Source organism: Branchiostoma belcheri, unplaced genomic scaffold, assembly GCF_001625305.1.
Source record: "Branchiostoma belcheri isolate BF01 breed outbred unplaced genomic scaffold, Haploidv18h27 scaffold114, whole genome shotgun sequence".
Lineage (NCBI taxonomy): Eukaryota > Metazoa > Chordata > Leptocardii > Amphioxiformes > Branchiostomatidae > Branchiostoma > Branchiostoma belcheri.
Window position 1 is genome coordinate 374,262 of NW_017802536.1, and position 12,051 is coordinate 386,312.

The window sequence follows — 12,051 nt, forward strand, 5'->3', positions numbered from 1 at the left end:
CCCTAGGCGTAATTTTTGTGATACAGGCTTTTAGAATGCTTTTATTTGAGTTTTTTGGCTGTGTTATAGCAAATGTATTACTGTGTTAGTGTGCCGTGTTTACCACGTCTGGGCATGAGTCATCACAATGGAATGCAGGGCATCAACCAATAGGCATGCAGCTTTCCTCTATACTTCTTGCTGATTGGCTGTTGGGATTTAACTTGATTAACACCTGCACAGAGCATTTCCACCTGCACAGAGCATTTCTTGCTGATTGGCTGTTGGGATTTAACTTGATTAACACCTGCACAGAGCATTTCCATACTGACAGTATGTCTTTATTCAAGTGTTTTGGTAGGTATTTCAAGCTTTTCTGCTCCAGCATTGGAATGCGGGGCATGAACGTTTTTTTTTTTTTGAAAACCAACAGTTTGCATTATGCAATAAAAAATCCTAACCAATAAAGTAGGGAATAGCTATCCAACTGTTGTTTTAGTTGTATGTTACTTCATATTATAGTTATATCAATGTAAATCATTGTTTTCCCTTGTGTTTCTCATTCTTTCCCTGCCATGTCGTAAAATGTGGTGAACCCATCGCTGTATTTGCTCCAAAGCAAATATTGGCCTTTCTAGTTGACGTATAAAACATTAACGTCAAACGCCAATGATTGATTATCAATGGCTTTACACGTGGATTCTCCCCCATAATTTTTTAATATATTATTGTGGGTACCTTCAAAATTTTACATCAAAGTAATGGGCAATTAACATTTCTATTGAAATATTTGGAACTGAAGCTGGTTGTGCGTTACCTCTTGCTCCTGGAGGACCGGTCATACCACGTAAGCCAGGCGGGCCTGTAGCTCCCTTTTGACCCTGTGATCCGGTAGGACCACGTTCTCCCTTTGGCCCCTGAAAAATTAATACACAATGAACATCTTTTTTCAATGAAATCATAGCTCGAATTATCTTAGAACAAACTAGAATTGATGTTCATTCTACGGTTTGGAAGTTAAGTAATTATGACGTAGCTTCCAGTATTTTAGTAATTTAATGATGCTCGCCATGTCACGAGTGCAGAAATGATATCAATGATCACCAATACCAGGCTTTCTACGTCTGCTTTAGCTGAAAAGCTATGGTGAAAGGGGGGTGTTAGTTGGTTGTTGGTCTTGGTTGGCCTTTTAAATATGTCATGATTTTCACGCCCGTATTCTCTATCTCAACTAAGATTAGACTGAGTACGTGGGTTTTATCCCCTTTGTGTATTTTCTAGCCATCTACGCCATATTTCCAAGAGAAATACATTGTTCTTCCTCTAGCAATGATGATTTATCTATTCATGAAGATTAATCACATTTATGGAAGGATTGACATAACAGGGGACTATCGCCTCTTCAAAGATGTCAAACTTAAGACCGGACTGTAATTATTTTTTTTTATTCAAACTTTGTCACAAGGACAGGACAGGGGGAACAGGCAGATGCCTTTACTGGCCCCCTGTCCAGATAAAAAAAAACATACATAAATCTAAAATATAAGTAACTAGAGTCCCACGATCTCATACCTTCGCCAAATGATGTTAATCTTTATGACTGACAAAGATGATTCCTTCTGATTATGCAAATAAAATCCTCATTTGTATTATATTTACATTATAATATTGTATTATAATATTGTATTGTATAGTTGATCATATTCTCCATCAAAAGACAGCCTTATCTTAACAAAGAAAGCCATTCTATGATTTCCTCATAAATTATGCAAATGAGGTCCTTATTTGAATAAGTTATTTTAATGATGTTCACCTTCACTTAACTTTCAAATACCCCAAGTATGAAATTCCAGGCAGTTAGCATTATGGAATTATAACATTTTCTCATTAATTATGCAAATTAGGCGTTAATTTACATAATCAATATCTGCCTGTGTTTCTCTCGTTCTCAATTACATATGTCACAAGCTTGAATAGTCCTATAATGTAATGCAGCTGATTTATAGAATTTCCCCATTAATTATGCAAATTAGATCCAGATTTCCATAATTGTCGCATAATTATGTCAAGCGTCACTTGAGCTACCTACATACCAAAAATCACGACAATCCATCCACCAGTTCTTGAGTTATCCTCTTCTGAATATTTTCAAACAGATAGCCCTGCAGTTCCTGAGCAAGCCGCTAGGGGGCCCAAACTCACGTCACTTCTTCCCCAGCACAAGAGCTACCTACCACCCAAATTTCATCACCATAACATGTCTAGATCATGAGATATCAAAACCGGAAGTTACTCTGCAATACCATAACAAGCCGCTAGGGGGTCCAAAATCTAATCATTTTGAGGTCTCATCAAGACCTACCCACCTACCAAGTATCAAGACAATCCATCAAGGCCTTCTCAAGTTATCGTGTTGACAGACAGACAGACAGACAGACAGACAGACACACACACACACACACACATACACGAACGCCTCTGAAAACATAACCTTCTTGGCGAAGGTAATAATAGATACAAATTATTACTACCAAAATTCTAAGAAGTAGTGACGATGAGGGCTGTAGAAAAAAGCGTGTACGAATATGTACCTGTGGCCCCACGGATCCCGGAGGGCCCGTTGCACCCGGTGGTCCGGTGGAACCTTTGGCCCCTGGTGGTCCCTGAGGGCCCGGGGGACCTCGGCCGCCGGCAGGTCCAGGGGGACCAGGTGGTCCAGCCGCTGTCGTCGGCAAAAGAGAATTTTTTTGGAACTCAGTAAATTAAATACATCTATGAATAGGCCCATATGGCTTCTAAGTGAATGAATTCAAATGTGTAAGCACTGTGCAAAATTATTTCTGCTGCGCATATTGGATAAGGAGCAGGACTACTTGTGAGTGGTGTATAGGTGTTATTGCACACATCAGGGCGCATCGACTCTATTTGGGCCGTGAAGGTGGAAGGATCCGTCTTCCCGCCTGTTTTGTTTCACTCCTGACGTCATCAATTTTCAGACTTGCAGAAGCAAGATGACGTCAGGAGTGAATCAGCGCAGTAGATCATTCATCTGACGAAGATTCGGCTGAAAAGTCATAGTGAGTTTCCTTTTAGACGTGTAAAGTTGAAACAAAGTTCTAAACTCTACAACTTGGCAGTAGAACTGCTCTGTCTTGACTAAAAAATGTTAATATGTCCGTTGAGCTACAAGTTTATTTGCCAATATACTTTAAGTTCGTATTTCTTAAAAACACGTCTCAGGGAGTTACAGATAGATCATAAAAGCAGGCCACAGCAAGTAATTTCTATGGATGACATCAGCGCGTGCATTAATTTTCGCCTGATTTTGGAAAAAAGAAAAGAAATTTTGTTGTCTTCTGACATTGGTCAACATGGCGAAAATGGGCAAAGATGTTTGTTGCCATGCCGAGAGGTGGATGGCAGATAACTATGAAGAGAGGAGACAAGACAAGGCTATGATTTAATGTTTTGTTTCTTTGTCTCTCGCAGTGATGTGTGATGTCGGCTGTGTATATGTGATGTTCCCATTGAATCAAAACCATTTGTACAATGATTGAGTCAAAATTTAATAATGTAGGAATGTTGTTTTTTTTCGGCCCGCCTTGTTTGTTTTTTCGCCCCCTCGCGTTAGATTTGGAGTCTGCGGAGGATGTCATCCATAAAATTGACTTGCTGTGGCCTAATAGCAGCCAATCATTGCAAGATGTACCGTACTTGTCAAATAAGGCATGTAGTTACTTACTAGCTCGTCTCCGACGCCGACGCCTGCGCCAGCAATCTGTAAAATATCAGAAAGCTGTTTATTGCCTTCGCCAAGAAAGAATTGATTTTTATACTGTTTGTTGTTGGTTAGGCCATGTTGATTTGATTATATGGATGACATCCGCGCGCGCATGAATTTTCGGCCGTTTCCAAAAAAAAAAAAGTTTTGCAACCATACTGTAAATCGTACAAAACAGTTGCAAAATGAGCAAAAATTTACCGTAAGTTACAAAAAAAAAGTAAAAACTATACCAATGTCGTAGAATGCCAAAATCAAACGAAAAAATATGAAATTGTAAGGAAATGAACTTGAATATTAGATTATTCGCCAAACCATATTCTGTCCCATTTGTTCAACCCTCATGACCACGTAGATTTCACAATGAAAACAACTTTTTTGGGGGCAAAACTTTTTTTTATTCGCACGCACCTCCCGGAGGATGTCATCCATATAATCAAATCAATGTGGCCTTAGTGCAGCGGCGTTGGTGTCGACAAAGTGAAGGTGGACTTGAATCTCCAAGCAGATCTTTTAGTGGGGGAAGGCAGTATCAAATTGGCCATGTATCAATTTCCTCATACAGGCCAGCCAATCTGATACTGTCTTTCCCCCATTAAAAGATCTGCTTGGAGATTAGGTTGACTTGACCCTTTTACCTCCTGTCGTTCTGCCTGTCAATCTTTCCCACCCACATGCTGTACAAACATGCAGCACCTCTGACTGGACAACCATGTACACAACCCCACCGAAGAACTCACCCAGAACAATACTTCCACTCACCCACAGATGTCAGGATGACAAACAGTACGACAATCATTAATACTGCTCTTGCCACAGAAGCCATTGCGTCTCTTCCTTTTTCTAGGTCTGCCTTAAAGTTTGAAAACATTGTGTCAGGCTTTGTTGGGCAGACAGCTACATGTATATTTGGACGGTCCTTGTAATGTCACTGATATGAAATGATGAAATGCGGACATATACCTAATAATCAAAATAACAACTAACTTGATTTTTTAAAAGTCAATTTGCTGGTGATTCTTTTAATGTAGTAGGTTTAATCAATTCTATCCGATATGGCTTACTGATATCTTTGAGGCAGAAATACGTTTTCACTGACGGACAACAATGTTACTTGTACCGTATAGTAGGCTGGTTCTAGCTATATCCAAAGAATAAGGAGGTGCCTCGCTTAGCTTTTTTGGGCTCTTTCAAAAGCTTTAAGTATGACGTGATGACAAAAAATGTGCTAAGAAATGGCATTACATGCCAATATCAGACAGATTTTCTCATCCAAAATATTTTTTTTGTTTGCCGCCATGAAACTTTCAGTCCCCTCCGGCATTTCCGCCAACGTCATAATTGCGTTTGATAGGCAGAGGGTTAAACCAACTTATAATTCTTGCACAAAACCATATGAACTCAATTTACGTAGTTAGTTGACTAATGGGCTGTGCATGTGGTAGCCATTTAGTTTAGCTACAAGAAAAGGGAACATGTGGAATAAAACCAAGAAACCCCAGCGTCTCAGAGTCGATATCATTTATCTGTGGGATTCAGAATCCCCCAAGAGATTTTTTTCTAGCATTTCCCCCTACGTCATAATTGCTCTAATTTACGCTTACAGTTAACCTAAATACTGCCTGGACTGGTAAACAATAGAGAATCGGTAGCCAAACGGCTACTTTATAGTGCTAAAATCAAGTACCTGTGCAGGCCTCCGCGGGTGAGGGTTTTGATAATGCGGTAAATACGCTGTTTTGCCAGTTATTTCCGCCACGTTCTCTGGTAAACAACGCGTTTACTCCCACCCGCCCGGAGGCCTGCACAGGAGGCTACAGGTATAGGCGTTAGCAGAGTTCAGCATGACTGGGGGTCATTTCGTCGGGTGACCCGGGGCGACGCTAATCTCCTATACAGGCATTGCCATTTGAAATGGTTAGTGCCACATCGCTAAATGGAAAACTTATAAGTATATTAGAACGCTCTTTCAACACCTTTCATAGCATAGAGGATCAGGGTTATCGGATTGGGCGTTTTGAGTCGCTTTTCACTGATATCTACTATTTTTCACGATGCCGTTGTACATTAAAAAACTGAAATGTTGAAACTGAACTGCCCCTTAAAAATGTCAGAATACGTTAAAATATGGCATCGACCATTCAGCGAAATGGCAACGACTGTTCAGGACACGGAAACGCACGGCGGCGACAGAGATAAGATATTAATCATCTTCCCGATGTGATTTTCGGTGACATTTGTTTCCGGGTGGGAGAACCAGAGTCATATACGCGATATACATGTACAAAATCACCTCACTCGTGGCAAAAATACCGCCTTCTAAAACTTACTCTTAACCGCTCATTTTTTTATTCAGTCTGCACCTGCATAGCGCGAGTTAAAAGCGTGGATGAGATTTTTTTTTACCCATACGGCCGAAGACAAGATAATCAGTCGTCCCTCGAAGTGTGAAAGAATAAGCTGGGTCAAGGCCTGTGCAGCCACGGAATACTTTCAAAAACGCTGTAAAGGACGCGCCTAGCGCTTTTAAATCTACGACTCTGAATGTTAATACTATTTGAATGCCTTAAAAATGTAGATTCTAGAGTTATCTTACATGCATACGAAAAGACAAATGACATTTCTTTATAGACAAAATAAGACCCTGGAGAAATTTTGAAGACAGTTATTTCCGTAACTTTTCCTTAGCTTCAATGCTAGGTTTTGACTATTGAAACAGACAGAACAGGATTTAAACATCACTACACCTTGTTTTTTTTGTATTAGATACTTAATAGTTGGTAGGTTCACTAAAGAGATAATGGGCTATAAGCCAATTTTTTTTCCCTATAAAAAAAGAAGGGCCTAGTCCAATAGGTAGTAATACGTGATACACGATTTGTCAACCATCAAAAGTGCACTTTTTTTAAGTACACCAAATGCAACATAATTGCAACGATACAAGGAGACAAAAAGAGTGACTTACCTGAAACTGACGATCGGAAGGGAATAAATAAGTCGTCACGCGCTGGTACTTTACCATACAGGTGACGTAAGCAATTTCAGACGATACCATTTCTTTTCGAAACGTGGTTGTACGTAAAATCTGTTAGTTTGCCACCAGAGGCGATTACGACCAAACAAGTGTTTCTAAACCATCGTTTGGATATAAAAAAAATTATTTCATTTTACCTCATACAATAACTACAATAGAACCATAATCTTATTAGGCTAGGATTATGGTCCTGAAAACTGATTGGTACATTCCTTTTTGCCCCAGAAACCTTTGCGACGAATTTTTTTTTTTCATTTGACCCTTACTTTCAGGAAATGTCCTAGCTGTATGCCACAAGGAAATGCTTTAGGCATCACCTGGGGGCAATTAGTAGTGTTTCCTCAGTATCTCACAAGTAACTAATACCTTTTCAGCCTTTCTAATGTTGATGTAACTGTTATAATTGTAGGCAACTATGAAAATAGTCATTCTGTCCTATTGCTAATTCCATTTCATTTTTAAAGATGTTGTTCAGTTTGTCAGTTTTAACCTTCTTACCCTTGTTCAGACACACTCGTTGGTATTGCATGGATGATCTTCTGTTAATGATGTTGATTTACACGAGACAATTTGCATGACGTACGAAAAATATTGCAGGACAGACGCCTGGGACAGTCTTCGTCTTACACACACAGACTGCGACCCCCACTGAGCGCCTCACAGTCGTCAATCTTTTTGGCCCACCGCCACCTGAAATTGGCAGCGCACGTTTTCAACATAGAGGGAGAACATGCATTATTTTTTCATGTGACAAATGGTGAATTTTTTCTTTTCTTCGTGCTTACTTGTGGTGCCAATCATGACACGAAAGACCGCTAAACTGCAAGCTACCCAAATGCATCTTTATTTTTTTTAATCCGATCGACCAATTTAAACACCTATAATGTGTTTGTGGAATAAAAATGGGGTGTCTAAAATGAATTCTGGGTTATGCTTCATCATGTACGATAGTTGTGTTACACATCATCATAATGTAATCATATTAATGTATGTCTGTGTGTATATGTCTGCCTCTCTCTCTCTCTCTCTCTGTGTATGTGTGTGTGTGTGTGTATGTGTATATGTCTGTGTATGTATGTGTGTCTGTATGTATATATATGTCTCTCTCTTTCTCTCTCTTTGTGTGTGTGTGTGTGTGTAGGTGTGTGTGTGTGTGTGTGTGTGTGTGTGTGTGTGTGTGTGTGTGTGTGTGTTTGTCTAGGGGGATGGCCTTTGATAAAATTCCTTTGGTCCCGAGCCGGGGAGCTGGCCTGTGTACGACTGGAAACGCCAGCCAGGCTATCACAAAATTACTGTGGTGTCAGATACCTCGAGACTAGCCTCCTTTTCAAACTTGTGGGGCGGCGACGTTATGTTTTTTTTTCGCGGAGCGACGCGAGTTCTGAGGGACAGTTTTGCTGGGGTGAAGTTATCACCGCCTTTTGGGACATTGACTACTTCTCCCCCGGCAAACTTCATCGGCGGCAAAACCGTCCCTCCGCGGCAGAACTCGCGTCCGCCCCACAAGTCTGCGAAGGAGGCTACCCCGAGACAAAGTAAAAACCAGTCCCTCCAGTTCAGAGCCGGGTCATGTCACAGTTGGGTACGTAAATATAAGTCAGTTGCAATGACCTTTGAACTCACATGGATTGTTTCTCTATCTCTCACACCACACGCCAGGTCTACCACACCAACACTATTCAAGAACATCTTAAACGACATGATAACTCGTAAGATAGATACAAACAAACCCTTAAAGCACTGGTGGTAATGTACTGACACAAGCAAGGAGCTGTATATATTATCATTGTATCTGACCTCTGACCTCCCAATGTCAATGTCGTGTTGCTTTGTAGTTGTAACTGTTTATTGTTCTGTAGTTTTACGCTAGTTGTAGTCTAATGGATGCAAGTGTTATGTTATGTGCCTTAATTTGTATTATATTTGTGTGACTTGTTTTTATGAATCCAGGAAGAATAGATTATATTTGATATCTAATCTAATGGATATCTAATAAAACATCAAACATCACTTCTCCCTCTGTGTGTGTGTGTGTGTTTGCTTGTGTCCTTACATATTTAAATGCAGTAGAGGAAAAGGAAGGTACGTATTACCCTATAGCTGTTATAGAATAAATACTAACGTTGGTAACCCGATACATTTCTAGTTATGCAACGTTTACGCCAGCAAACGAGCGTCGTGAATTCACGGTAAGAGATCGCATACCCAGTGTCAATGGTGAAATCCTTTGAGAGGTAAACAAGACTTGCTAGTGGATCCTATAGCCCCGCCCACCTCGATCAGTCAAAACGTAGAACAACAAAATAGAAAAAAAATGCAAATATTTGATGAGTTCTGCTTACGTCTCGGGGACATTCACCTTTTGCAATAGGCATGCGCTATCTTACCTGGGGACCTACATATCCCAAGTCAATTGCAAAGTGTGTAAAAGTCTTACTCATTGGACGGGACATTTTGCCCTAATCTTCTGCTGGTTGGAAAGACAGAATCAAATTGGCCAGGCTGTATCCATTGGCCAGACAGTTACCATTATACATGTTGGCTTGCGAAATGGTAACTGTCTGGCCAATTTGATTCTGTCTTTGCAGCCATTAGAATATCTGCTTGAAGATTAATTTTGCCTATAACGCATAATGAAGGTTATCACATCGTCTTCAGGTCATGTCAGGACATTCGTTTGAACGTCCAAAGTCCAAACTCCGTTTACCATGTGTTGACCCTTCCCCTCTTAGATAAACTTTATCCCCTTCTGTCGGACAGAGAAACTGCATAGTGACCAGTGTGTGAGTGAAGTAATCACCATTATGGACGCCTACCCTGAGGTCTACACCACAGCCCCCGTCCAGCCCAAAGAAAAGAAGCCTGGGCAACTGACCAATGAACAGGTTAAGCAGTATTTCAGTGAGGTGAGGTCTAGACGATAAAGGACCTAACAAAACAGTAACTGAAGCAAGTGGACAATTTTGAACTGTCTGTTTTCAAAATCTGTCCAAATCTGTTTTCTTGTGTACCTCATTACCTGGATGTTTAACCTTTATACATGTAGATACGTTATTCATGGTTGCCGATCGTGCGGAACAGGTACAGAATAGTGCTGCGTGCTGCCTTAACATCAGGTACAGATGCCAGTAAACAGTGTCGCTACGTAGTGCTGGACCTGTGCCTGTAGCTGAAAAAAATCAATAAAAAATAACCTGCAGTCTTCGATGATAACAGAAACATAATGGAAACTTTAAGTTAACAGAACGTTTTCGTAGACGTACGAAAGCCCATGGTTTCAAAATGGTCTCGATCCAGACATTGTGTTCATGCCAACACTCATACGTGTCGGTATCTTTTTCCAGCGCTAACGTTTTATCACTGTGGTTAGGTATGTTTTTGTAACGACTTATTATGTTTAAAAAGGTAAATAAGTAAGCGTAAGTCAATTAAGATACAGTTACATGCATGGTACATAACTGTTCTGGAGGGGTTTTTTTTTTACGTACGCCTAAGGCCATCTTGATTTGATTATATGGATGACATCCTCTTGGAACCCCCAAAACAGACGTGCGAATAAATATTCTATTCATCAACATCGACCAGGAGTTGGTCGGGAGCTAGGTCGGCTGTGGTTCGGCCGCTCAAGCCGAATGTTTAAAACGTTCCTGCGTGGATTGGAGTTTCGGTCAGGTGTTACCTGACGGGACGCGGTCGTCTGATATACGGGACGAGGTCAGCAGTATGTTCGGTGGTCAAATTAGACTTAGCTGCTGGTGGTTGGCTGGTGTTCGGAGCAAGGTCGGGCAAAGGTCGTAGTCCCGAATACGTGACAGAGCCTTTAGGGGGAGTCAGTCTGGATTGACCTTGTACCTTGAACCCAATCACAGGACTAAACGATGGTTAGATGCAATCGCCGTAAAAGTTCCATTCTGAATGGATGAAAGGGATAATCTTTATTCACACAACAGTACAATAATATATGATATGCAATATAATAGTATGACTAGTAACTGATATTAAATAGCTTCAGATGCTAGTAAAATGTTACATTTTAACCCTAAAGAGTACACCTGGGGTCCGCACGGACCCCAGCACTATATATTCTGTAATATCTTTTTTTGTTTCTAAAGATTTTTTTCTGAAATTTTAGATAATTGTCACCCACAAAGTTGTCTCTCAATACAGTGCAGAAAACTCCGTTTCTACCATCTATGAAAAATTATATCTGATTTTCTTTTGGGGTCCGCGCGGACCCCAGCCGGCTTTCGATCATAATGGATACACTGGCGTTCTTATACATTACCTTATTTCCGTTTTTATATGTTTTTATGCACTCATCGTGTGTCTACGAAGTTTTCAGAGAATGGTGTAGTAATAGAATTAAATTTTAATAACTTTGGTGTAATTATGATGTCATATGACGTCAGAGCTAACAATATAGTCCACCATATTGGATTTTGACCAACGACGTCATCAAATTAGCATATTCTATGCATATTAAATGATTTAACTTATATTTAATTATGTAAGATGTTATTAATGTTGGAAAATAAGTGTAATTTAATATAAAACTCAGATTTTTTTTGTTTAAACCAAAATTACTTCTATTTTCAAAAAATCTGCTTGCTAGAAACCCGTTGCCATGGCAACACAAAAAACATCAACTTACTAGTATTAAACTAAAATGAACTTTTTTCCAGAGACATTTTAGGAAAGGTCTCCAAATTTGATACTTCTAGCGCATGCCGTTTAGCCGCTATCTGAGATCAAAGTTGGGCCTCAAAAGCCCCTTCAGTGTGAAATGGGTTTAAAAATCGTGTTTTTCTTCTTGTCTTCTTTTCTTCACAAAAAATAGAAAAAGTTCAAAATGTATGATTTTTGTTTGTAATGTGGACACAGAGGTCCCCACATCAGTTTGCAAAACAATTGAGCTGGTAACATGTTGATAATTTCTAAAAATTAGCAAAAAACTGTTCTGGGGTCCGCGCGGACCCCAGGTGTACAGATTAATCAGTCCGGGAAGGTGTTCTGTTGAGGGTTAAGCTGACCTATATATCTGTTCTGTTTTCTCGGAACATTTGCATCGTTTTGAAATTGAAAAAAGGTCGACACCACAACACACCAGGTACTCAGAGGCTGTGTCCCAGATGTAATGAAAAAAAAATGTAATGAAAACATTGAAGATGAGTTTCAGTTTGTTATGACTTGTACCACTTGTTTGTTAGAGAGAGAGAGAGAGAGAGAGAGAGAGAGAGAGAGAGAGAGAGAGAGAGAG

General features: G+C 40.0%; 2 protein-coding genes across 2 annotated transcripts in view; one reads left to right on the forward strand and one right to left on the reverse strand.

Moving 5' to 3' along the window:
• Window positions 1-6,754, reverse strand: part of LOC109462270 (collagen alpha-1(II) chain-like) — a 21,974-nt gene extending 15,220 nt beyond the window's left edge. Inside the window, exons 1-2 of the mRNA XM_019758799.1 lie at window positions 6,726-6,754; window positions 3,722-3,757 (exon numbers count right to left, since the gene is read on the reverse strand). The gene's annotated coding sequence lies outside the window, so the exon portion shown is untranslated. The remainder of the gene's footprint in view (window positions 1-3,721; window positions 3,758-6,725) is intronic.
• A 2,844-nt stretch (window positions 6,755-9,598) lies between these two features.
• The window catches only part of LOC109462236 (phytanoyl-CoA dioxygenase-like), an 11,089-nt gene continuing 8,636 nt past the window's right edge, over window positions 9,599-12,051 (forward strand). The window contains exon 1 of the mRNA XM_019758771.1: window positions 9,599-9,700. Coding sequence (XP_019614330.1) covers window positions 9,599-9,700 — 102 coding nt within the window. The remainder of the gene's footprint in view (window positions 9,701-12,051) is intronic.